General features: G+C 39.4%; 1 protein-coding gene across 1 annotated transcript in view; it reads left to right on the top strand.

Moving 5' to 3' along the window:
• Myo10A (unconventional myosin 10A) overlaps positions 1 to 26,781 on the top strand; it is a 29,021-nt gene extending 2,240 nt beyond the window's left edge. Inside the window, exons 2-37 of the mRNA XM_081988936.1 lie at positions 3,953 to 4,113; positions 4,932 to 5,065; positions 5,946 to 6,132; positions 6,189 to 6,591; positions 6,647 to 6,815; positions 7,556 to 7,768; positions 7,824 to 8,232; positions 8,324 to 8,504; positions 8,559 to 8,823; positions 8,885 to 8,970; positions 9,024 to 9,257; positions 9,315 to 9,584; positions 9,642 to 9,914; positions 10,046 to 10,226; positions 10,290 to 10,982; positions 11,042 to 11,328; positions 11,382 to 11,630; positions 11,682 to 11,860; positions 11,925 to 12,242; positions 12,294 to 12,582; positions 12,637 to 13,059; positions 13,116 to 13,342; positions 13,493 to 13,683; positions 13,736 to 13,929; positions 13,989 to 14,085; positions 14,906 to 15,075; positions 15,132 to 15,350; positions 15,406 to 15,650; positions 15,708 to 15,941; positions 22,272 to 22,498; positions 23,074 to 23,326; positions 24,255 to 24,352; positions 24,411 to 24,625; positions 24,685 to 24,961; positions 25,428 to 25,589; positions 25,648 to 26,781. Coding sequence (XP_081845062.1) covers positions 3,988 to 4,113; positions 4,932 to 5,065; positions 5,946 to 6,132; positions 6,189 to 6,591; positions 6,647 to 6,815; positions 7,556 to 7,768; positions 7,824 to 8,232; positions 8,324 to 8,504; positions 8,559 to 8,823; positions 8,885 to 8,970; positions 9,024 to 9,257; positions 9,315 to 9,584; positions 9,642 to 9,914; positions 10,046 to 10,226; positions 10,290 to 10,982; positions 11,042 to 11,328; positions 11,382 to 11,630; positions 11,682 to 11,860; positions 11,925 to 12,242; positions 12,294 to 12,582; positions 12,637 to 13,059; positions 13,116 to 13,342; positions 13,493 to 13,683; positions 13,736 to 13,929; positions 13,989 to 14,085; positions 14,906 to 15,075; positions 15,132 to 15,350; positions 15,406 to 15,650; positions 15,708 to 15,941; positions 22,272 to 22,498; positions 23,074 to 23,326; positions 24,255 to 24,352; positions 24,411 to 24,625; positions 24,685 to 24,961; positions 25,428 to 25,589; positions 25,648 to 26,161 — 8,892 coding nt within the window. The 5' untranslated portion in view covers positions 3,953 to 3,987 and the 3' untranslated portion in view covers positions 26,162 to 26,781. The remainder of the gene's footprint in view (positions 1 to 3,952; positions 4,114 to 4,931; positions 5,066 to 5,945; positions 6,133 to 6,188; positions 6,592 to 6,646; positions 6,816 to 7,555; positions 7,769 to 7,823; positions 8,233 to 8,323; positions 8,505 to 8,558; positions 8,824 to 8,884; positions 8,971 to 9,023; positions 9,258 to 9,314; positions 9,585 to 9,641; positions 9,915 to 10,045; positions 10,227 to 10,289; positions 10,983 to 11,041; positions 11,329 to 11,381; positions 11,631 to 11,681; positions 11,861 to 11,924; positions 12,243 to 12,293; positions 12,583 to 12,636; positions 13,060 to 13,115; positions 13,343 to 13,492; positions 13,684 to 13,735; positions 13,930 to 13,988; positions 14,086 to 14,905; positions 15,076 to 15,131; positions 15,351 to 15,405; positions 15,651 to 15,707; positions 15,942 to 22,271; positions 22,499 to 23,073; positions 23,327 to 24,254; positions 24,353 to 24,410; positions 24,626 to 24,684; positions 24,962 to 25,427; positions 25,590 to 25,647) is intronic.
• Positions 26,782 to 26,829: the final 48 nt, after the last annotated feature.

Here is a 26,829-nt window from a genome sequence, read left to right as displayed (position 1 = left end):
GTACAGTTAGCAGTGGATATTCAAGAATACTAATCAGAACCAGTCCGGTGTAGATTTCCCTAAAAAATGTCAAGTCCAAGTGTATATTATGCTACTGTGGTCGAAAAATTGCATATTTCAAGGTTGACCCGGTTCGTTTTTGTGCGAAACTGTCATTCGTTCAAACGTAAATTACATATTACTCTAAATTAGAACAGTAGTTTGTGCAACCAGGAAAACGATACAGTTACGTTTGGTTACGTCACTGTAAATATTTTTTTTATATCTAACTCATGTCATTAAACTACCACTTTATTACTTTCACAGGTCACCAAACCGACATTTTGGGAAAGTTGTACGTAAATATTGAATCAATGAAACGATTCCTGCAGCATCTTCGAGAAAGTTCATTGATGATAGTAAATGCACTAGCTGGACCTTTTTTTCGTATACTTTTCGCATTTCTCGCGAGATTACTAGGTATAACGACCCACAAGAGTTACATCATTTTGCCGGGAAGTAGGACGATAGTTCAATAATATAATTCCGATGCTAATATCCTACGAAAACTGAATAGCAGGAATTGCCACTTCTTACAAGGTCTGACGCGGCATTCCTTGCATACTTAAATATCTTTCATCTTGAATTACAAAAATCACATAATTTGAACAGGAAAAAGTGAAAAAAATTAGTTAAACAAACGCTTCCGACAGTATTATAGAAAGTAGCAGGAAAATGAAATTTAAATAGCGATCCTATTGAGATTACTGACATAACCACCGCCAGATGATACTATTTCTCATTTAATTGCTTATTAAACATAGAACTTTATTATGTGTTTGTTACGCACTTGTGCGTTTCTTATTTAATCGGCTTTGGTTCATCTGCAATTAATCACTCCAAGGTTGCAGGCCGGAGATCAAGTTAGTACGTTTTCATTTGTTTAATTGAATGTAATGCTTTTAAAATGATTCATTCTATGGAATAATTAGCACGTTGGTAGTTAAACCGTTTAGAAAAGATGATTAGATTGAAAAAAATACAAAACTAGAGACTGACTGAGTTGTTCTATTAACATCAATAATAAGGGTTTCACTAAAAAAATTAAAAGCAAAAATCAGTTACACAGCATATCTACTACAGGTGATTTCTATTGAGGTTGAGAATATTCAATGCTTCGATGATCTGTCCGGAACCACTAAAACTTTTTTAGAACCACTGAAAAATCTATTAAACCTTCTCGGAACCTCTAATTAACACTAAACAATTTTTAGCATCACTGTTTTATGTCTGCAAAAATTCCCAATAATCTCCAAATGTTTCGAAAGTATTACGCTTATTCATTTATCTTTTAATGGCTACTTTATATATCTTAAAAGTCCGGGAAAGCTTTCAGCACCGATTATTACAGGAAAATAGTATATTATGTTATTAGGCGTAGAACGAGGCGATTATTGTGCTGAGCTCGGAATTGACAACTGAGCGAAGCACAATAATCGCTTTCTACGTCCGTGTAACGGATACTATTTTTTTTTTCAAGCGGCATGTATACAGGGTGTATGGATTTGCGATGTTTTGACCGGAAAACCCAATTTGTTGGCTAGTTAGGATAATACTAGCATACATAATTTGGTCAATCATTTTAACACAATCTTATAAATTCAACTTTTTCATTAGGCATAATAAACCACTGATTTTTCATGTTTGTTTGCTTTATTCCTTGCATTACAAACTTTTTAGATTCACAACACAATTAACATAAATTAAAATATCAATTAATAAAAAAATGTAACTATGAAAAATGTATCATAGTAGTATTAGTACAAGGTGTTTGAATTTTGAATTAGTGTGCCATGGACATCACGATTTTTGACAGATGACACAGTGAAAGCGTAATAAGGTAAACATAGGATGTGTATCGTTTCCTAGCCAGGTTAACCGATTAATTCGGACTGGTAAATATACATATATAACGGTTACTGGAAAAATATCATTCTCATAGAACAACGGAGATTTGAAGCCAGAAAACCAGAGCAAATGGCCGATAACATTTTTGAAAGTCTATTTTCAAGAACCGCGTTTCGTGTAAATTCGGAGCGCGTAATCGTAATCGACAGATGACGCTAGACAGCCATGATACGCCCTCTGTTAGACAACTTTGGAAATAGCTTCGTGTTGTTTGTTGTTATCGTATTAGCGGTGTTGTGTCAATGAGTTTTTGTCTTTTTGTGTCAGTCCGTTTGTTTATGTTGATTTGAAATTGATCACAAATTTAGCCCTGACACCTTCAGGAAAACTGTATTTCAGAATAAGAACATGAAAGGATTGTATTGCAGAGCCAAGCCTGACAAGCCAATCAAAGCAAAGTAAGTGTTGCATTAATTTCATCTGCTTTTTTCTAAATGCAACGCTTTTAGTCTGGATCAAGTTCTGGACATTATTTTTTTACCTCCTAGGATATGAAATAGCCTTTCTACGCCGGCAGTACAGGTACACAATAGGCTTATTTTAGACCGCTTGAAAAAAAATAGCTATTTACAACCACTATGTGTTTACCATTACTTTACCTAACTGAAGGGACCTTGTTGTCTTTGAGGACTTTGAGGTTCTCTAGCGACTAAGTTTAATTTTAAACACTAACCTAACTGTTTAACCATTCCGAGTTGGAAAAGAAACCGCTGTCAAAAATGTGACAGGTTGTCAAACATTTGGTATCTGCAACTCAAATCCTCTGGTTCCTTTGTTTTGGCAACGTTGCCTGACGCCCAAATTTTCCTTCTTGATTTATGATTAAAAATCATTTAAAATTATTGCTGAATTTCTAGAACCGGTAATTTAGGTTACTTTTTATTTTTAATAGCTGACTGATCAAAATCAGCAATAAAGAAATTAAAGTTACAAGTTTCGGTTCAATAACGATTATCTTAACACGCAATATGCGATATCAAGGCTGCATTCGATTTAAAACTGGTATCAAAGACAATTCTAGGGAAATAAAAGCACAAAAAAGTGTAGCAGTACCGTTCAAGGCACAAGGTTCTCTAGCAAGAACCCACGTCATTGACATGTGGGTGATATTATTACTTAACTGCTTTACCAATTTTTTTCGCACGCGACCGTAAAGAAAACCCATTGTTCTCTCTCTCACTCCTTAAGTAGTAAATCCATGCTAATAAGTTTCACAAAGGCCTTTTGTCGATCGAATTATTATTATGGTTCCACCTGCAAGATGCTGACCTGGTTACAATACTTAACTAAAATATGAGTTTCACTGTTCTTGGTTTATTAATAAGGCAATGAGCAAATAAGTGGTAGAAAGAATCCCCTACAACCACATTGATGTCTCAGAGAGTTCGATGAGCGGTTAAGCCAAAAACCTATAACAATATATTTTCAAATAAAAGTTAGTGTATGAGATTTTCTTCAATAGGTGACTAATAATTATTGTTAAACTAACGGTGCAACGTAATAATTATTAATAAATACCACGTGGAGATTATTGCTGTATTTCTCGTTCTTAATGAAGCGTTGGAGAGTTGTTTGTTGCAAAACGTTTTGCAGGATTGTCTCATGGAATGCTCGGAATGGAATTTGTATGACTATTCTATAGGTATGTGTGTGTCTGTATAAGATATTTCAAAATAATGGTTATCTAGCTATTAGGCAAAAATTAGCAAATATGATGTGTCTGATGACGGTATACCATGTGATATTCATGAGAAAAATGTATAAGTGGAGTTATCCTAGATTGTTGGTAAAAAAAAAACGAACGAATTGTGTCTGATTTTTGAGATACATGGCTTTAAAGTTCTTAAATATTTTTAGAATTACGATTGTTTTTCTAAAAATTACTAATAACAGCTTTTATGAAAGCTGCTTCAACAATCAACACAATTTTGAAACAAACTGTAGATGTTGCTCAACTGACCTATTCTTAACACCGCATACAAAACTAATTACTTATTTGTTGTAGATTTGCGTTTGGTGATGTTGGATTGAAAATTATTAATGGAGTGGAACGCGGGTGATTTGATCTGGTTCGATCCGGGCCTGGGTCATTCCATACCTGGAGAAATACTGGAGTGCCATAGGAGTGCCAACGTCATCACCGTGCAGGCCGTCATCAATGGCAAGGTTCGTGGCAAACACCATAAAATAAACAAAATAAATCTTTGATTCGTTTGCGACCGCGCCCAAAAATGTTTAATTCAAACATTCTTTTCCAAGTCGATATCGGCGGTTCTCAAACTTTCCCCGCAGACAAAAAACGCGGCGAAGCGCACCGGTGTGCAGGTCATCCGCGTAATTTATTCCAAACACAAGAAAAAAATCACACACATTTTTCAGTTTAATGAACACAACCCACCGCTTTACGGTATAAAGTTAAGGCTACGTTTTTACCATTTTCTGTCAGACTTTACTATACGAAATACGTAGTAAATAGAGGAACGATGACGAATCTCATCGGATTACCCTTGAATATCAAAAGAGGTGATTAGACATTGTTGTGTGAAACTTAGTGGACGTAGCCGTGTTGCTGCTTAAATTACCGACAAACCCATTCTTCGGAACCACGAGACTTTAAAAAGTCAATGTCATCGGGTCTTGTACATTATTCATGCACGTTTTTGTGCTGAATGTCAACTTTTTGTGAAGCAAAAGGTGAAAACTAATTACCTTATATCTTTACACGTCTTTTGTCCTACTTATTGCTACAGCAAGATAAGTAAACAAAGGAAAAGTTAGCTAGCAAAAGTACATTCTTACCCCTTATCACTTAAGCACAACTCCACGGAGTGAATAAACCTAACATAATCTTATTGGGCGACAAAGTCTGAGGCTATTAAAATCTTAAATGTTTTTACAACATTTTTACCCTATTTCAATTCTAACTCTGCTGGGCTTTGAAAAAAAAATCCAAACTACTATTTTCAGCTTATCTTTAATTTTAGGCACAAACCTTTGCTCTACAAGATGGCGAGGGTCAAGTTCGCAGGCGCCAGGACCTGGGGACCGACGGAGTCGAAGACATGATCCAGCTAACCGACCTGCATGAAGCCGCCTTACTATGGAATCTAAAGTTGAGGTAAGTCGACCGTAAATGGGTGTATACACGTCGTGCTTAACACTTCTTCTTGACCAGCCACTGGAAAATGAAACGTTCCATTCTTTTAAATTTTACGATGTATGTACACCTAAAAAAAGTATCGTGTTTGGTTTCAAAGCGTGAAAATAGTGAAACTGATTTGTGGTAATTGCATGTTTCAATTTGATTTAGGCTTATTTACTATTCTGCTTTATAATTGTGTTGAATCAAAAGTAATTGCAAAGCGTCAAAAATGATACTATTTTACAACTCAAGTTGAGGTCAATTAGGGAACGACCGCCCAATAAAAACCTCTTTAAGTTAATATGAACTTAATTTGAAAATAATCGCACCTAATAACCTGTGGACATAAGAAAGCCAGTTGTTCTTCACTCCTAGGTTCGAAAACATGAAATTCCAGCAAAGTAGAAAGTGCCGAGTGTGCAGAATGGCTAGAACTTTTCGCAAAAAACTGAAACCTAGATGGAATTGGTATGGTCTAGATTACACATTTGTATATTATTATTACAATAGTTGCATAGGTAATAACGTCAATAAACATTAAACAGGTAATAGTTGCTGAACCAGAACTTAGGTAATATCAAGGCAATTAAAAGGAAATTCTTTAGCGTTTTAATTCTAACGGAAGTCTCCAGAACAGTTTTTCAATTATGCAACAATGTAATAAATAACGCATATTGTATAATGTGAAGGATATTAGATTAATATGTGGACAAAGCTGAATAAAAGTGTTGTTATAATGGTGATTCTAGAAGAGATAAAAAACATCATGAAAAACAATTTACGTCATATTTTAGTCTGAACTTAGACAACCCTTTTTTAAAAAAATTTGATAAAAATAGGTAAAATATTATTCTAGGTACGACAAGAACTTGATCTACACGTACGCGGGCAGCATCCTGGTGGCAGTCAACCCCTACAGGATGTTCGATGGGTGTTATGGCATCGAATCCGCTCAAAAATATCGGGGAAAATTGATCGGTCAGTTGCCGCCCCATTTGTTCGCGTCAGCAGCTGCCGCCTACGCCGCCCTACCGTTACCACAGGTAAATTTTGACTTCATCTTAGATTTTAGAAGCGGAGTAACGGATCAATTCTGCAGGTGGTGGTGATCAGTGGCGAAAGCGGTTCAGGAAAAACCGAATCCACCAAACTGGTAATGCAATATTTAGCGGCTGTGGCCCCTTCGGCACCTCGCGGTCAAGCTCTGGTAACCGAGCAAATTTTGGAGGCAACCCCCCTTCTAGAAGCTTTCGCCAACGCTAGAACTGTTCGGAATGATAACAGTTCAAGATTCGGAAAATACCTGGAGGTTTACTTTAAAAACGGTGCCATTATAGGAGCTAAAGTCACTCAGTACCTTTTGGAAAAATCACGGATTGTGACCCAAGCACCTGGGGAACGAAACTATCATGTGTTCTACGAGCTTTTGGGCGGTTTGAGCAACACCGAAAAGCAGAAATACGGCCTGGTTGATGCTGACAAGTATTTTTACTTGAATCAAGGTGAACACATCCAAATTTCTTTTGGTTGCTTCAATATTTCTAATTTAATATGCAGGTGGTGGGGACTGTTCACCGGGTCATTCTGGGTCCGGCGCAGACTGGAAAGCTCTCACCAGGGCCATGCAAGTCTTAGGAGTGAGTGAAAATGAACAAGAAGGCATCGTTAAGATTCTAGCATCGGTTTTGCATCTGGGAAATATTTATTTTCATAGGCGACAACTACGGTGAGTTTCCATTGTTCGTTAAAGTGCTGGTGTACCATCAGACAACATTTTGTAGACTAAAAAATAATAAATTAATAACATTTTATTTGTGAACATTGTTTATCCATCAGTTCGCGCCATGAAACGAACAGAACACCTTTATGCTTTAGTTTTACTTGTCAAAACTAATTTGCCAATTAGAACACTATTTCTAGTCAATTTAACTTAAAGCGTTCTAATTGGCCTTTATCCGGTCCCTTTAAGAGATTCCTTTAAAGGATTAATATTTGACACAAGCAGAAGTGGTTCAGTTCCCAATTTTCCAGTATAACAGTTCTCTCTGAAGAATGCTTATGTTGTACGTAGCTTTGCATTTTATATGTTCATTTGTCTATTACCATGATGTCAATGTAGGTACTTACGAGTAAATACGATCGCTTTCTTTCTCTCGCACACACACGCATCAAATGTTGCGAATGTAATTAATTCAAAGACAAATTCTCTGCATAAGAAGATAGTATTAATGCAACGACCCAATCATTATTAATTCGAACAATGTGTTTCTAATCCCACTCATCCATGATTAGCAGTGCAGTGGCGTAGTTATAAAGTTTTTTTCATTGGTTGAAACCTGCAAAAGGTTTGTATAAAAGAGTTAATGCCTAACTGGCAGTGAGCGTAGTTATACAAATTACACTTTTGTAGCTAGTGTATGGTAAAATACTGTCAGTCAATCTCTGATTTTTTTTTGTTTTATACAGGCATGGACAAGAAGGCGTGGAGGTGGGTTCAGATGTGGAAATCAAGTGGGCAGCGCATCTTTTGCAAATCTCGGCCACCGGACTGCAGAGAGCGCTCACGTCACGCCTCACCGAAGCTCGCGCAGAACGCGTTTTCTCTCCTTTGAGCATCGACCAAGCTTTAGACGCGCGCGATGCCTTTGCCAAAGCCCTTTATTCGGCCCTTTTCAACTGGTAACATCCGTTTTTCAAATGGTATTTCCATTTAGTCACAAGTGGTTTTGTATAGGTTGGTGACCAGAGTGAACTCGATTATTCAACGGGGTCATCTGCACGACGCAGCCCGAATTTCTTTGCTGGACATTTTCGGGTTCGAGAACCTGAACGAGAATTCGTTCGAACAGCTGTGCATCAATTTTGCGTCCGAATCCTTGCAGCTTTACTTTAACAAGCACGTATTCAAGTTAGAACAGCAGGAGTACGCTAAGGAGCGTCTGGAGTGGACTAGTTTAAGTTGGAACGACAACACACCCGTGATCCAGCTTTTGGGCAAGAAGCCAGTGGGAATTTTTCATTTATTAGACGACGAGAGCAATTTTCCCAAAGCGTCAGACGCGTCTTTTTTGGAAAAGTGCCACTACAACCACGCTTTGAACGAGAACTACTGCAGGCCGAGGGTTGGTGGTAGAGAATTTGGGGTAAGCATAAATAATTGTTTCTTAAAAATCCGCTAACAATGACTTATTAATCCGATTCTAACATATCCCTTTCTTTTTTGCAATCATTTAGATCCGCCATTTTGCCGGACAAGTTTGGTACTCGGTTGATGGTTTCCTGGACAAGAATCGTGACATTTTGCGTCCTGAAGTGATTGACCTGCTCACCTCCAGTAAAGAACCACTAGTGGGCGCCATTGCCAAACCGCTGAGCAATCAATCACAGAGCCGTACCCTACCTAAAGGGGCCAATGGTATTCTAACACCAGCACTTTTTATAACCGCAAGTAACTGGTATTCTTTTGAAGGACGTTTCGTTACTATGAAACCGCGCACGCCCACAGTCGCGGCCCGGTTCAGTGATAGTCTTCAACAACTCCTGGACAACATGTCCAAGTGCAATCCCTGGTTTGTACGTTGTATCAAGCCAAACAACGAAAAGATGCCGATGAGGTTCGATATGCCTGTGGTCATGGAACAACTGAGATATGCCGGAATGCTGGATACCATCAAGATTAGACAGTCTGGGTACCCAATTAGGATGCGGTTTCAACAGTTTGTGGATCGTTATAGGTGCGTACGGTGCTTTGTTTTGGTTATAAAATAACAATTTTTTGGTTTTTAATTCTGGTAGGTACCTTTTGACAAGGATTCCCCGGGGAGCACCTTACCGGGACTTGTGCAGGGCCATTTTGGAGCAGATGCCCCACAGTGGAACTGGTATACATTCCGCACTTCAGTCTAGTTCGCTTTTAGTCACGCTTGAATTTTAGAGGGTCCAGACTATCAGCTGGGGGCCACCCGAGTGTTTTTAAGGGAAAGTCTGGAGCGTCAGTTAGAGCTTAGACGTGGAGAATCGCTAATGGGCGCAGCCGTGGTCATCCAGAAACACGTAAGAGGATACTTGGCACGCAAGCACTACAGACAAATGAGAGAAAGCGCGATTACCATTCAAAAATATTGGAAAGGTTACAAACAGCGTAGAGACTATGATAAAATCAAAACAGGTTTGTTAAAAGCATAAAACCAATGAAAAATATTAATGCGTAAATAAAAATAAATAGGAGTCATTAAGGCCCAAGCACTGTATAGAGGACACAGAGAGCGCAAGCTCTATGGTAGACGTAAAGCTGAGTTCAGACGTCGAGTTGAAGCGGAAAAAATTGCTCAAGAACGAGCAAAGCAAAGAGCTGCGCGTGAAGCTCAGTTGCAAGCTCAAGCGCAAAAAGCAAATGCTAGTGCCAAAGCCGCTGCTAAAATTGCTGATAACAAAACGGCAGTCAATCACTTGGAAATCCCCGCCGAGCTGGCCTTTATTTTTTCCAAATTGGACGGTAACCAATTTCAGGAATATCAACTTATTGCTATTCTGAACATTACCATTTTCTTAGGATATACTCCAGTGCACACCGAACGTAACCTGGTTAAAGTACTTGGAGGAGTGAACGGCAGTCCATCTCCTCTGAATTTACCCCACGATTTGAATCAGTTTGAGTTTTCAAAGTTCTCCTCGGTTTACTTTAAAGACGCGGATCTGCACTACAAAAAAGACCCAATCACCACGCCATTTTTGTCCAAAGCTGCGGCGAGGGATCAGGACTTTCAAGATGCCGTAGCATTATTCAAGCTGATACTAAGATGGACTAATGATGCACAATTAACTGGTAAGCTAGTGCAAAATCACAAAAACTGCGTTTTCTAGGAGACTATTCCTGCAAAAGGTGCTTTCAGTGCAACAAACTGTTCCGGAGATATCCACACAAAACGATATTATTCAAATTGTTTCAAATTGTAGGTCCCAGAGAACGTGCTCTAGCCGACTACATGGTGTTCAAAGGTTTGAACTCGCGCGGTTTAAGAGACGAACTCCTAGTTCAACTTTGCAATCAAACATGGAAGAACGACAATTCCGACCGTGTTTGGCAACTGATGGCTCACTGTTTAAGTAGCTTTCAACCGAGCCCTCCTTTGAGCAAGTAAGTCACATTTTCTACGTCCATTTTAAACTTAAAAACTAATTTTTGGATTTTTTATCTCAGATATCTGTTAAAATTTATAACCGACCACGCCCCATCGGCCACAAAAGAAACTCTTCAACGTAAGTTGACCCGAAGTCTGCAAAGAGCGCCACACTCTCGAAACATGCCGCCCAGTCTACTAGAATGGAAGGGAATTAAACAGAAAGTCAACTGCGCTTTACCCTTGTCTCTTCCGGACGCCACCGTAGTAAGCGTCAACGCGGACTCCTGGACCACATGCGAAGAAGCCGCATTTTTGGCTATGTCGTCTCAAGGAATTACACCCGAAGGTTGGACGGTGATCATGGATGATGCCGGTGTAGTTTACGATGGCAACGGCCTGGACTATGTGTTCGATTTGGTGTCGGAGTTAGAACTTTGTCCAGCATTCCCAATTCAAAAATCATCCCTTCTCAAAATGGGAAGCAGGCGTAGCTTTCCGGTTGAACTCGACCATCACGTGAGTGGGCCGGTTAGACCTCAAGTACCACCACCAGAACCACCGATAAACGTGGTCAGGAAAGTGTCAAGGGAACCACCAAGAACGTCACCGCCTGCTCCTATAATTAACGCTTCTAGACAGAGCTCCAGGAAATCATCCAGGGAGATACAGCAGGTAGAGACGCGATATAGTCCGCAGATCGTGAGAGACAGCTCACCGGTGAGGAAGGCATCCCATGACGCTTTGTCTAGAACGTCTGCTTTAAATGACCGGTTAGATTCTCCTATACTTTTCCAATGAGGCCAATCAACTTAAAATGTATCTTTTCTAGATACTTCGATCAGGAAAAAACACGATCTAGAAGTCTGGACAACCTCCTAGGCGAACCCCCCCTTCCCGAACCCAACCCATTGGTAGAACTTGGTCTGTCGCAGACCTCAAAACTAAATGAACGTTACCATTCGGTAGAACAATTGGCACCCATTAAACCAGTCGTAATGCAACATCAGAATTACATGTCCAAGCAAGAGATCGATTTTGAATATCCGGATATCGGGAGCGTTAGTACCTCGCATCGAGACCGTAGTACTCCCAGATACATCAAATCGCAGTACGCTGGTAAGTTGATGTTTTATACACTTTGAGATTTGGTTGAATACTGGTTTTTGTAGGAAAAAAAGTACCAGCTGCTGGAAGTCATTCAAGCAGAGCTTATATCGAGAAATCCGAATCGGGGGTGCGAAGCTCCGCTATGTCCGATACTAGCGAAGCGCCCAGCTTAGCATCGCACGTCAGAAGGGTGCGAGTTCCATCGCAAGCTAGCGACGTGGATCAGTTCTTGGATGAACTGTTCAGTCCGGTTCTGGATGGGAACCTAGACGAGTTATCCGATGCTCGGTCTCTGGCTGCTAGCATTAAAGGTGCAGTGTTCAACTTGCAGCCTGTGTGATGTTTAACAAATGTGTGTCTAGGTGGTGGGAATCGTGTGCCTGAAGAAGACTACATTGAAGGGTTGGATGACTTTTTGGATGAAGTGATGGGAAAAAGTGTGGTTGACTCCCAATTGAACGTTTTATCAGATGTTTCCCAAATGGTTTTAAGAATCAAAGGTGGCGGTCATCGAGACAGAACAAACAGTCAAGTAAGTCAGGTGAGTGTTAATCAGTTATTATAAACGTATAGTCAACAAAAAGCAACTGTTTTTTTTTTAATAGGGAAGTTCGATGCTCGATCAAGAAGTGGAAAACATCACCACCCCCCAGCCACCAGGCTCGACCACCAACACCAACGTGGACGACTACATTAGCGACCTCTTCCGTCCAATTTTCATCAATGACAGTATAAAAACTCTGACTGAAAAAGACCATTTAGTGGACTCGATCAAAGGTGGCGGTTCCACTCAAAGCGGAGCATCGTCTTCCAGTTTTAACTATCCCAGCATACCAGCGCCCTTAGTCAGCCCGGCTCCCTTGATGATGCCCCTGCTCAGTCCCACACAGGAGGGTTTCGTTCCTGTATTCAATGTGCCTCAGGTAATAACATTTCAGCTGCACTATTCGTTTCCTGAAAGAATATGTGTTTAGGTTGGTTTGGCTCAAAACGGTACCGAACTGGCCGCCTACCAGCAGAACTTGCAAAGAGCGTTCCTGCAGAGCGCCATGGCTCAAAACATACAAATCCAACAGCAACTGCTGGCTCAAAATCAGGCGTTGCAGCAGTTGCTCACTCAAAATGTCAACGGAAAAGACGTGAACGTTAAAGTTACCGAGACCATTCAAACCACCGTGAAGGCTCAGGTGCATCAAGCGCCTCAAAACCGAAAATCAACTGGTGTTCTGAGAAAGTCCAGTTCACCCAGTGTTGGTTCTTCCGGTTAGTTACATTAATTTCATATAACGTTAAGTCAAAATTAAAAACATGTTTCAGACTATAAGTCTAGGAAAGCAAGTTCAGATTCAAATCAAAGTGGACAGAGCAGAAGTGGCATTCCTGCGCCGCCTCCGATGCCACCACCAATCGACGAATGCGACCCCAGTGAAACAAGACCATTTATGGATCCATACGGAAGAGCCAAAACGGTTCGAATCGGAAAGTGGAGATGGCCACCCCCCAAAGGAGACGGAAGCCACGAGAACGGAGAAGACTTTATGCACTTTAAGATGCGTCAAAAGGAGAGAAAAGTAACGCCCAACAAAGAGTCAATGATGACGTCAAATGGCTCCGTGAAAACTGAAACGTCAATAGAGTGGGACGAGATTGATTTCGAACCGATCGTTAAAGACGCGGACAAATTAACAAGGACCAACTCGAAAAAGGCTTTTGAAATTGGCGCTTCCAGACCATCACCAGGTACACTTATTTGTCTTAATTCAGTTCAACAGGAGGTAAAAGTGGTAAACTTTCAGGAAGCATCGGAAAAATCAAATTGAGCAGTGAAATGAAACAACGGCTAGAAAGAGTCACCGCCAATCATTCGGTGAGATCGACAAGTAGCAGCGCCAAGATGGAAAAACCTTCTAGATCTGTGAGCAAACTGGAGGAGACAAGAAAGCTAATGTTGGAACAACAACTGTCCGGTAGGTGGGGAGACGATAGTACCAGTGGAAAATCCAGCCCGGACTCACCCCAAATCGTACGTTTTTTAATTGTATATTAATACTAATGATTCGTAACTCAGTGATCCATTAATCAATACGTTGATGTTGTGTACTAATGTGGATAATTTTGACTTTTTTATAATTTCAAACTATGTATATACCTACCAAGAGATTTTTCAATTTAGAATGGTGGCAAATCGCCGACACAACAAAGCTGGGCGAGTAGTAACTGGAAACCAGGACCGCCACCGCCTCCTATCGGCCCGAACTCTCTACCACCGGCACCTTCCAGCCCTGCACCGCCTCCGCCAATAGTAAGACCTAATCAACCCCCACCTCCAATAGAACCACCAAGGGAGACGTTTAAAACTCAAAAGTGAACCAGTACAACAACTAACCAACATTTCCACTATAACTTGACCTTACAGAGAGTTTCACGCCCAGAAACCGGATCACCAGTCGTCTTTCATGGCTCAACGCCAAGATCGCGACACTTTCGGGGTCCACCAGAATCGTGTGATGCAGCAAAACAACTCTAAGAGGAACTCGTTTAGCGCCAACTGGGAGGTACAGAGCAACATCACCGAGACGCAAAACGATGCTACCAGTTGGGCTCAGGAAGGTACAGATTTCTTGGCGGTACTTTTATGTTCGTGTTGGTTAACTTTGATTTTGTTATAGACAGCGACAGAAACGACGGCAGAATGTCCAGGGATAGTTGGGAACTAGCCGAGTCTACCACTATAACATCTATTGAACCTCGAGAAGTTGGCGGACGGTAAGTTGGGAGGGAGGAATAAATTATAAGGCAATAAAAATAGGTTTTCAAAATCTATGATTTTTCTAAATCAGTGTTTAAGCGTTGTGTATAGCTAGTCACGTGACTTGAAAATGACATTCTAATGTTACGGTGACCACCCGGCGTTCGGCGGGGCGACCTTCAAAATGGCCAATGCATATTTCAAGATATGCCCTTAAGAAAAGCTGTTTAACTGGTTAATTGGACTAATATAATTGCCTGCTTAATAGCCGGATTTCGTCAAACTGGTCGTTATTAATTTATTTATGCACAATATCGTAACAAATTCACTTGCATTTGAATTTCACGTTCCATTACGGTTGTTTGGTTTGATTGAGTGTGTTTATAAGCAATAACGGTAAGCTGTTATTTTTTTAATATGTAGATAGTTTTTTGTTGTTTCTGGAAGTCCTAGAGTACAAAAAACGTGAATATGAATAGGTTTCCAAAAATGCAAAAATTTAGGATGGCGGTAATACAAATTTACAGAGTCATCATCCATATCTCGGAAACCAATGTCTATAGATTTTTGCTAATTACGCCATCGTGTTCTACGTAAAAAAGAGCCGTAATGACATCTTAGTTTAAAAACTCTTTTTGGCTTTGTTAATAAGGACCGACCTTGTAACTTTTACGGTTATCGAGAATTTGGGACACACTGTATTAAATCACTCAATAATTCCCTCTTTATTTACAATTTTACGGATGATTTGTTTTTCTGTTTAAGCAGTCCGATTAACTTTGTCACCAGAAAGATTTTAAAAATATCCCATTATATCTATAATTTATTTTGTTGCAGTTGGGACCGTGAAGAAAGAAAATTCGAAAAATCTCGCAATCACGTAATCAAAGACCCAAGCGAACGACCTACTTTCCGTACCCATCAAATGAACAAAAGCGCTTTAGAAAGAGAGAAGAAACATTCGGTCGCCTCTACTTCCATCACTGATAAGACGGACCGTCAAGAAGGTTCTATTAGACCACCCTGCAAATTGACACAACTTTATAGGGCTGCTGGTTTTTAGTGGTGCAAGAATGGCCGGAATTTATGCGACCGATCAAGACTCCACCTCCAACCAAATCACCTGTGAACCGGCCAGTTGCCGACGAAGTCGACGAGCCTCGCTCCCCCACGTCTCCTGGCAGAGTTCTACCGTTAGGTTCTTCAGCTTATGTGACCTACAACAGGGTGTCTTGGCTATTAAGGGTCAGGAAGGAATACTTCTCACCTTCAGAACCTTTAGGTAAAAGAAAGTTAGTAGGGCTTGAAGTTTGTTGTAAACTGTTTAGGATTCGTAGGTCCGCTGAACGCCCTCCACTTGATCTTCTGTCAAATAGTAGCCGACGTCTACGGACTGACACCGTGTATTAGACTGACCCCGAATGAAAAACGAGCTGGGGTTAACATGCTATCAGGTTATGGGGTCACCGCGGAAAACTACAATAGCTCGCACAGGGCTAACATCAAAAGGAACGCCATCGAGTTGGCCAGAACTTGGCCATTATACTTCTCAAGATTGTTTCCAGTGTCAGGAGCTGCGCAGGTACCTTATTCCTGTCTATCACCAACTGACAGTTCACTGAAAAAAAATGTTTCGTAGCTTTCAGAAGTTCAGCTGGTCGCAGTCTCGCATTGGGGTGTCCACCTAGTAAAACGCGAACAAAACCACTTACAAGTGATTAAATCTTTTCCTCTGAGCGACATCAACTTGTGCACCGCGCCCAGGCCTACCACGGTGAGCCTCGATGGTCCTCAAGGCCGGGTCACTCTTCACACGCCCCGAGCTCAACAGATTTCAGAGATGGTCACCCGGTTTTGCCAGGAGTACAGAAAGGTAAGTGTTTTATTATTTTATATTTTATGGTGTTTAGTAATAAAGCCATTTTTCTTAATACAAAGTAAAAACGTTTGACACGTATTTTTTCGATTTTTATTTGTAGGAAACACCATTTACGAGTGTTTTCGACATTTTAAACTTGTGACAGGTGTTATGCTGTTAAGCTGACATATTTAGATAAATTGAGGCTTAAAGAAACAGATAAATGAAATGAGTTATTTGAACTATAATACCGATATATTCAGATATTTACCAACGTTTCAGTTGTCAGCTTGCAAGAATATTTTTGAAAATAATAATCACGCGATAGACTGCCAAAGTGGACAAAGTTTAAATTTGACCATTTTGGTCTTTACAACCACAAATTTGCCACCTTGTTTTCTGGTAAGAATTTTTTTTTGATTGCCAACTAAATGTAGATAAGGGTAAGCTGGGTAAGAAGATAGCAAATGGTTGTTATTTCATAAACAAACAATTTTTTTTCGAATTAGGGCTTGGTTTTTTTGAGATTTTTTTTATTTGTACTTTTTTATTATCAATCGATGCAGTTTTTAGCAAACTATCCTGTATAAATTCTTCATATATATTTTGAATATTATAACAAATAAGGGGAGAATAAAAAAGGTTTCACATGACTATTTTTGGTAAAAGGTTCGGTAACTGTTAAAACAACCTACACAGTTAAGCTATCTAGATCAATCTTACAAATTTTTGGTAGATTTGTTAGGAAAATTTGGTGAGACAGAAACTGCAGCTTTATTACAAAAAATATTGGGACACCCTGTATTTAAAAGCTTCGTACTGTAGTACTTAATCTAAATTCTGAATACAATTTGAGAAACTCACTGGTATTTTCCAGAAACGAGGCTCAGTGTCGTCACTTGAAGCATTTGTCTTTTTAAAGTTAAAGTTAGTTTTCACTGTATACTTACAACCACTCTCAGCCTGCATAAGAGCAATTAAGTGTATATGGAAGAGTAATTAATCGTAATTTTCAAGCCTACTTAAAAAAAAGAAAATTCCATCATTCTACATTCTTGTAATAACCACAACGTATTATTTTATGCGTTTTTTGCGCTATTATGCCCGCCAAACACCACGTCCATTTACTATTAACGCCCATTAACGAATAGAAATGTATACCATTAGCACGCCATATACCATCGAAGATGCCCATAAATTGGGGAATCAGAGTGGAAACAGCGTATTAGTTACGGCCATGTTACTTTTTTCATTATTATATTGTTATTATTTTTCTTAGATCTTATTAAAAATGCTCGTTTGAGCTAAGATTTCAGTGTAACTAGTTTCGTCTTTTAAGCATCATTAGAAATCAATAATCAGATTGTGTCTGATGATGTTCAAATGACAAAACTAGTGTTTTTTCTCTGTCGCTGTGTTTGGTTTTGATACAATTGTTTTAAACTAAACTGGCTATATTTTAGTATACACTTTTTTACTCTCGCTAGTCTCCCTTATGTGTCAACAAAAACCAACTGAAAATTAACTTTAGACTGAAAAAAAAATGAATGACTAACTGCAAATGTTTTAAGCATTTAAAATGGGTTTTCGACTGAGACACCTGGTATTTTTAACTATTTTATTTCATCAATCAAATCTGTTTTACAAGAAATTTAGACATCAACTTTAATTGCTTTTAATTATAGAAATTGATATGATTTTGGCATTTATCTAAAGTTTCACCGCATTTCTATTTTCATTCTATTAATTTGAAGTCGAACGATAGATTTAACATTTAATTGTTTTACAAATTACAACTTTCACACTTAAGCAAATACGTCTAAAGCGACAAGAATCAGAATAATCTAAACAAAAATTGTTATGGACCTGATCGTATTTGAGCGAAAAATGAATAAATTAGTTACATTTCGATTTTCTAGAGGAATATCCTCTTCATACACGGCTTTACGGTATTACAATGTGGCCCAGAAAATCGGCATTGCATTGCCAGCGCCTACTATGCTGATAATCTAGGCCGTAATCAACAGTTCTCCTTCAGTTTTATGTTTTATGACATGAAGTGTTCAGGTGTATAGATCAGAAATGTGGTAATAATAATAAGTAAACAACAATAAATAAGTTCATATACGACTCTATGCGGTTTCGGTCTTTGGCCTGTAAAAAATCTAACAGGCCTAGATCTGGTCATCCTGCAGGTCATCCGCAGAACTATCAGAGCTCATCTGACCGCCCATCAAATCAAACCAACGCATGACTATCGTCATACCATTCATACCGTACTCGTCGCTTGGTAAACGCGTCTTCGTTTTGCGTTCGTCGTCATCTGCGGTTGTAATCGGAGTTGCGCTCGGTCAAGGCCGAGAAAATATGGCCTAGCAGCGGTCCGACACGCAAAAATGAATAAAACAACGTGGAAAAATTACGGAAAATCGGGATTGCGGGACAATTTTAAGGCGAATTCCCTGGATAGTCTGGCGAATTCGTCGCAGAGTGACGACAGCCAGGAATCGGATTATGGAGGAGATTCGGGGAAACCCGGCCCTTTTCAAGTGAGATGTGAAGTTTATTCTCAGGACGCGTGCGGCAGCACCAGGTGAGGGTTTTCGCGGCTTGATTTGTTGAAAATTCAGTACCATCAAAACCAGTTGAAAATCAGGAAAATTCAGGAAAGTGACAAATTTCCTGCATTGATTTTGTAGTTATTGTTATATGTAAATATTAATAAAGCTATGCCACTTTTGGTTTAGAAACTTTTTGTTTTTTTATCGTTAAACACAGAAGCGTATAAAAAAACCTCAAAATAAGTCGACTTGTCATTTAAGTTCTTTCCTCAGGCATATTATTAACGAAAGTTTCAAGAAACATTGGTATTTTCTGTTCAACTTATACTTGTAAGGTAACCCACCTCGTTACAAAAATCTACAGGGTTTTTTCAGCAGTCCCTTTTAACCATCCCGAATTTCTACGTGTTCTTATTTGCTTTTCTGTCAAACACGACCTGTTACGGAAATTCGCACCCAGAATCAAAGTGGCATGACGATTTCACGGTTGTCTAATAATACAGGTTGGAATCTAATTATTAGTATGTTGTCTATGGTGTATTTTCACCAGCTTTCTTTAAAGTGTTTTGTAATAAAGTAATCAATTATTTGTTTATTTTCCGATGGGACCCGCCAATCCCATTACGTCACTTTAGTCTGATTTATTGTAATTTTAATTGTAATCAAGCAAGACGTCTACTTTCACCGATATTGGTTGACTGGTGGGGGAAACAAAACGCTTTAAAGAATTCACTATTACAGTTAGTTTTTGAGATTTGCAATTGCAATTTGAGTCAGTAAGTTAAATTAAGCTTTTTCTACTCTTGCCAGCCATCTTGATAAAGATGCAACCTGGTGATTTACCGAGTAAGAAATAACGTCACCGAGTGCAAAATCTCCTTATTGCAGCAGACGACAATCACCTCGAGATTCATTATTTATGGCAAAAGCCATTTTTATGGTAATTAATTTCATCTAACACAATAACCGGAGAAAAAGTTTTCTTGCAAACTGATCGAGCGACAGTCTTTTGTCGTCTCATTCGCCGGCACCATGCCGCCTTATAAACTCGCGTAACCCTTTCGAACGATGGTACTGAATTTCCAACATTTTCTGCGAATCTTGCATGCGTCATACCCGAATCCGCGCAGGTCCTGGACCAAATCTGAATCCAGTTCGGAAACATCCTACGAATACGTCACCAGCGACTGTTACGATGGCGCCAAGTGCGCAGTCGCGGAAAAGCGCTGCGAACAGAACGCGCGCATGGAAACCATCCCCGAGGAGTACGAACCCAAGGTGTCTGTGAAAGAGATCCTGGCCAGATTCGAAAATTTACGGGAGGATTGCAAAAGGGACAAAAACAACAACAATATGGGCGGCAAAAATTGCAAAAGTCGAAACGGTACGGGTGGGCCGGTGGTGATAGAAGAGCACCGGAAAAACCATCCGGCTGAGAAAAAGGAAGGAAGAGTGTTTGCTTCGACTGCCAGTGTGTTGGAGCTGGTGGGACAAGTGAGTTTGGAACAGAGTTCAAAGGGGAGTGACAAGGACAGCACAAGTTCTAGTGCCTGCTCGAGCACCACCGGTGATTCTGCCGAAAAGGAGGTAATAATAATGTCAGTATGTCAGTACGGATTTAGTGAAATTACGCCAGAATCTGGTGGTTCAAGCACCACTTATCACATAATATTTTTGATCAAAAAACAAACACATCAAAATCGGTCCATTGCGGAAACATAAAAATAAGAAAAAAAAAGTTGATTGGTGTAAAGAGAGACCAATTTGCTTATTTTGTTTTTATTTTAGCTTATATAGGGTGTCCCATAAATATTGTAACAAACAGAGAAACTAGAAGCTCTAAAGACGTCAAAAAAATTATCATCTTGTGTACATTTGACCGCAATGACGTTATTTCTGAGATCAGGGTGTTGAAATTTTAGTTAAGTCATGAATTCATAAAAAATCCATTCTTTTTCATCCATTTTTTTCTTAAATTCCTCAATGATTTATGATAAAAAAAAAGGTAAATATAAAAGTACAGAAGCTGACAGATATCAATGAGGTTCTTGCACAAAATCAGAAGTATATTTTTATCCCATTTAAAAAGGCTTACACTATGTGACTATGGAATAGTTGGAAACCGTGGACGATACTAGGTTGCTTAAATGTTTCATTCAGTATTACCATAAATTAGACATAACTATGTTTTATTTATCTCCCTTCTTCAAAGATCTCTAAGAAATATTTTTAATATCCATCAAGCAAGCTTGAAATTGCCTGATTTATTATTAAAACTATCTGCGATGATGATTTCATGGTAATAATAGAAATTAGCACCGCTGTGAATGCGAATAATTTGATACGCATGGTGGATTAATAATCGGTGGTTCCGGAGTAGCGAGATTCAAATCCGGTACCATAAATTACACGCGCAGAGGTCGCACAAGGTCGTCACGCACCAAAGTATGGCATTATGAAATTTTTTTTTAATAATGCATGGAACAAAACTTCCGATTTTTTCTATAGTTCGTCATTGCAACGAAAATAAGTCGAGTACCGGCTGCCGTTCTTGAACCGGAACCAGAAAAATATTACAGTACCTATTGGTACATATGGGAGCCCGGATAAAACGCCGTTACGGGACTACCGGTCGAGTACCACTCAAATTGTATTAGATCGTTAATTGGTTTGGACCATATTGCCGGTCTACCATATCAATTACACGCTAATTTAAGTGTAATTTGACTTTGAACCTTTCAAGAAGCTCTTCAGCCACTGGCCAAGTCAATGGAGATTGTATGTTTGTGAAAACGTTACATCAGCAACTAATGTGACTTCCTTGTTGATGATTCTGTTAAAAACCAGTTCGAAAAAGGACAAATGAAAGTAAATTACTACTGCAACTTAATTTTACAACTTTGTCTTAGAATCAACTCTCACTTTTTCGTTTAGTGTCTAGTGTATACAGGTTTGTACCTTCTACAGGTTAACCATATCGAAGTGCGTGTTTTGGTGTAGGTTAACTAGAGTAGAAAACGCCCGAACGTGTTTGGTTTTATTACATTTTCCATCATCATCACGATCTGCCGTCTAATTGCTTCAAACCGGCTAGAATATGGTTCGTAATTAATTATGGCGGAAAAGAAGGGGGTCATTTGGTTAATTGAAACAAAACCGTCATGTACCAGTTAATTGCTCGGTTTCAGTGTCAAGATTTTACAGTTTTTAGCCGGTTTAATCACCTAAGCGCTGTCAGAATTGTTTCAGTCAAAAAAATCATCATATTAGCATATTTCAGAGCTACATTCACTTTTTTTTAGAAAATTGGAAGCCATTTTTACATATTTGGATAGCTGAATATACTCTTAATTTAAATCCACCAATATTGTATGTAATTTGGTATTTACAAAGAAAATTTTCAGTAAATTAGAGTCCCCCGTTCATCATCAGTTATTACGACCCCTGCCTACACGTCCCCTCGTTACAATAAAAAATTAGATCGTGACACTATTCTTCTTGGGGCTGCACCTACACTAATAACTGTGTGTAAGAATGTTATAGCTCTTGATTCTCTAGAATGAGATTTTTCTAATGTGTTTTTAAGGTTTAGCATGAGGCGACGTTCGTGCAGAATTCTGACAAGTTTATTTTCATTAGAAATCTGGAGATGAGTACAAAAAGTACTGTTAAATAAAGCCAAGCATGCTCATTTTATTCATTGTGGAGTAGATGTGAAATGTAGTTCCTATTTAGATTTACATAAATCTGGAGTAATCTAATTTTAGCTTTTTTTGATTGATAGATTCAAGCAAAATCACAACATCGCAGTCGATCACCCAACCAAGAACGACCGGACATTGTGTCCAGCAATTTGAGTCCAGTCCGATCCATGGACGACCAGTCGCCCGTACGGCGCATGTCCCGGGACGAATCCAGAGAAGGAGCGCGGTCTCCCAGCAGCCCCGTACCACCAACTGGCAAATATTCCCTAATGCAATTTGCAATGCAGCATTTCAGACAATTGGCTGAGTAAGTGCAATGTACAGAATGTTAAAGTTTTCTCAGTTATCTGTTTCTGTTATAAAACAAGTCGATTATTGACCACGGTATTAGTTTCGGTGGTTTTTTAGCTTTTCGTTTTTGTTTACTGGCACTTTCTGCCTTGTAATTGGTTCGAATCGTATGAAACGCAAACTTTAAAGCACTCCACTCGGACTTTAATAAAGCGTGCGAGTGAATCGGTGCGAGACAAAGCCAGTGCCTATCGCAAGAAATAATTAGAAAGCATGGCGAAGATGCCATTTTCTGCCCATTCTTAGAAATTTCGATGCCGAGTTTTTTCAAATTTTTGTTACAAGGAGCTACCTTGTCTGCTACCCGTTCACTGATACGCCTTAACGAACTTTACTAACAACCTCGGTAACTATGCTGAAAGCGTCCGATTGCGCTGCAGTTATTTCTTCACAAAGTTTCGTTACTGTCATTAGTGTGGAATAATATGAAAAATGGTGTCGGGTGTTTACTTAAATCGCTATTTTGTTGTTGCTGCTGGTGGGTGAACCACTTTTTTTGGGACGGTACAGTGAGGATGTTTTGTGTTCCAGCCTGGACCACCAAAGAATGGAACAGTCCCAGCACAAGTCCAAGAACAAGTCGTCGAAAGAGTGGACCTGGAAGCAACAGACCGACGTTATCAAATGGCAGGGCATCCCAATAGACGGGCCCCTTTTACGGCTCGAAGACCCCGAACTGACACCCCTGGCTATCGAATGCTTTGACTGTATCCTCAGGTATTGCGGCGATTTACCCCTCACTCCCGAAATGTCGGAGGTGAAGTGCGTTTACACTGTTTTGATGGTACGTTAATTTCGTTTATAATCAGTTTATTTAAACACATATTTTTGACCAAAAAACACTTAGCAAATAAAAGATTCAGTCCAATTCTTGTCAGTTAGGTCGCGTCGCCTAATAACAACATGTTGACGTCATAGTCATGTTTGTTGTGAACTACTTTTACGACAGTCTGAACAGAATGTGGCGTTATAAGACACTTGTTCACATGACATTATCTAAAAATTATGTTTTCCATTACCATCTATCATGTCACATTCGTTCAAGGTTCAAACGTCATGCTCCAAGACAAAATTTGTATTTTTTTTGGAGAAAGTAGGAAAAACTGCTTGTTGAATAATTCACATTTATAAAATTATATAGGGTTATGTGGGTGTTTTCAACTTAATTTTAAAGCAATTTTTCTAAAAGAAAGACCTGCCTGCAGTATTGAATGTCCTGATCATCACAATTTGCATCCGTCTTTTAGGCTTGGAATTTTAACTCATTCGGCGCTTACGCGATTGTTCCAGCTTGGCATTTAATTCAGTGGTACAGTAAGTTGACAGTTATCACATGATAATTTGTTTACAAGTGGCAACAAAATCATTCTACCAAGCGAGTCTAAAATAAAATCATTCGTCGTTCAATGTCTTTTCCAAAGGTTTCACTCTTTATAAAAACATAGTTTTTCAATTTACTATACAGCTAGACTGAACCCTAATTATTGATAATAAAAGTTTTGAAACAGTGGAATATTAAAGGTGTGTCATCTACCGCTATTAAATAATTATTAATTATCAAAGTTATGTATATAACATATCAGCGAAAACTATTCAATTGGCATCATTGTCTTTCACACTTCTACTGTTACACTGGCCAGTACTTGTTTAGACGGCTAAAGAGCTCACTTGATGTTTTGCAATATTGAAATTAGATCAAATTCCTTTTGCAGCATTGTCACAAGTACGCCCTCCTCAGAGACGAAGTTTACTGTCAACTGATGAAACAAACCACTAGTAACAAGTCCGAATCGCCCGAGTCCAGTCAAAGGTAAGTTTTTTCTTCACTCTTTTTTGAGAGATCTGTCTTACAACATTTTCGTTTGCAGGGCTTGGAGACTGTTGTCTATAGTAGCCGCTTACTTTGCCTGCTCGGATACGCTGTTACCCTACCTGATGGAACATCTGACTAGCGCCGCTAATGACAGACGACGCGCCTGTCATGGCACCGCCGCCGTTTGTCTCACCAATTTGAGAAAGACTCAACGTTGCGGAGGACGGAAAAACGTCCCGTCTGTTGAGGAAGTGACCGCAGTTAGTGCCGGTACGTAATTGTGGTTATATCCATTTAGTGTTTTTTTTTTACCAATGGTTGGTTATCAGGCCGTAGCGCGAGAAGGCAGATCTACAGACTACCTGGTGGCGCTGAACGCGTGGTCAACACCAGGTGCAGTACCGTGGTGGCGGACGTTATCCAGGAGTTGTGCGGTCTGATTGGAGTAAATAGCGAACACGAACAGCAAGAATTCAGTTTGTACTGTATCGTCCAAGGAGACGCTTTTACCATGCCCTTGGCCGCTGACGAGTACATTTTAGATGTCACCACTGAGTTACACAAAGCTGCCCAACCGTTCTACTTGATATTCTGTAGATCAGTTTGGTAAGTAGATAATTTCTTCAGTGTCAACCGTAGATTAGACAGTCCTATTCTAATTTTCATAAATAATAGATTGCACTCAAACGACCATTTTTTATTAATGATATAGTGTCCGGAAACTTCTCAGTGTCAAGATCAATTAAAACATTTAAATATTGACAACAAAAAAGATTTTATTTTTACCATATACTACCATACTTTATAACTCATTTTAATTGGTTAGACACAAATACATAAGCACATAACAAAAGTTGAAATTTGGCCAACCTTAGTGTTATGTTGGGCACTCTTGTGTTGTGCATATGAATCTATAAATTGACTTGTGTATGTCTCTTGTTTTAAGTTTCGCTATGCTAGTGCTTATGTTGGGTTGTGTCGTTCTTCCAATCCAGCTTTATATTAGCAGTTTTTGTGATATTTTGATACAAATAATAACATAAAACAGTCGATAAGTGGTTTGTTATTACAGGTATCACCCCCTTAAGCACGACGCCAGCCCTCTCTACACTGAAGTGCTGTTCAACCAAGTGGCACCCGACTACCTGGAAGGTCTCCTTCTAAGGTTAGGCAACCCCAACCTGCCTCCAAGCGTAGTTCGCGACATGGCATTGGTAGCCGCCCTCTTGCACAGGTATCAACTTTCTACTACATGTTTAATTGTTTCCCTTAAAAACCGAGCAAATTTGCAGAGCTGCGGACTTAGCCCACACTCCTAGTTTGAAGGAAGTGAAATTCCTGTTACCGAAACCGGTGTTGGGGCTTCGGGAACCGCGCCCCCCTCAATGGTTAGCTCTGGTGCAGACCAGTTGGGGCCAAGCCGCTGGTTTATCGGTGTCGAGAGCAAAACACCGAGTACTCCAAGTGTTGAGCAGTTGGCCGCTGTTTGGCAGTTCGTTCTTTGCGGTTAAACGTGTGATCGGCGAACCGGAACACTGGCAGGAGCACATTCTGGCTCTGAACAGGGGCGGAGTGCATTTCTTGGATATGAACACGCACGAAACGTTGCAACACTGGCCGTTCGCCGAAGTGATCAGCACCAGGAAAGTGCGCTCTGAAGATGGCGCTCTGTTTTTGGACATGAAGTGCGGTAACCTATTACAGCAACGAGTGACTCGGTTGCAGACTGAGCAAGCGCACGAAATTTCCCGTCTCGTTAGGCAGTACATTAATTTGGAACAGGAGTACAGCAATCGCAGTAAGTAGAGCGATGCTGACCGCAGTAGCTGACGAACAATACCGTCCCTATAGGTTTGTAAGTATGATGAGATTGCTCATGGTTGAAACGCATCAGTACCATATTCTTTATATTTAGTGGATAAGACCAATGATAGAGGTAATGTATTTTTATCGAACGTTTTTATTGAAAAATTTGTATATAGATCAAATTATATTTTTATAATATATAATGTTAACCGGGTCAGAGTTTTACACTGAACATTTGAAACGCAAAGTAATTGAAGCACACGTCATTAATATTAAGTTACTAATTTCCAGTAAGGTAGGGTTTTGTTTGCAGTAAAACCGAAAAATACGATCTGTCACTAAAAAATGTTGACTTTCTTTGTTATTATAGTATTTTTTTCCAGATGTATAAGACGTTGAGGTTGCTTTTAACATGTCTTATTTTAGTCATTAATTAGGCAAAAATGTAAAAGGCAGTTTTTTTATGAAAATTTAAGTGTTCTGCTGCTGCAGTTTGGTAGAGTGAAAAATGAAACCTGGTGTATTTGTATATCTATTTATATAACATAACGCATTTTAACAGTTATAGAAAGTCATGTGATGTGTGCAACCGACCAATAATATAAATATTAATTGAAGTATTTTAATATTGTTTTCTTGTTGCACCTAAACTTTTATTTTTATGGGAT

Source organism: Ips typographus, linkage group LG1, assembly GCF_016097725.1.
Source record: "Ips typographus isolate SLU linkage group LG1, UJ_Ityp_2.0, whole genome shotgun sequence".
NCBI classification, from domain to species: domain Eukaryota; kingdom Metazoa; phylum Arthropoda; class Insecta; order Coleoptera; family Curculionidae; genus Ips; species Ips typographus.
The sequence above is the reverse complement of the archived record's forward strand: the minus strand, read 5'-3'. Positions and strand labels throughout refer to the sequence as shown.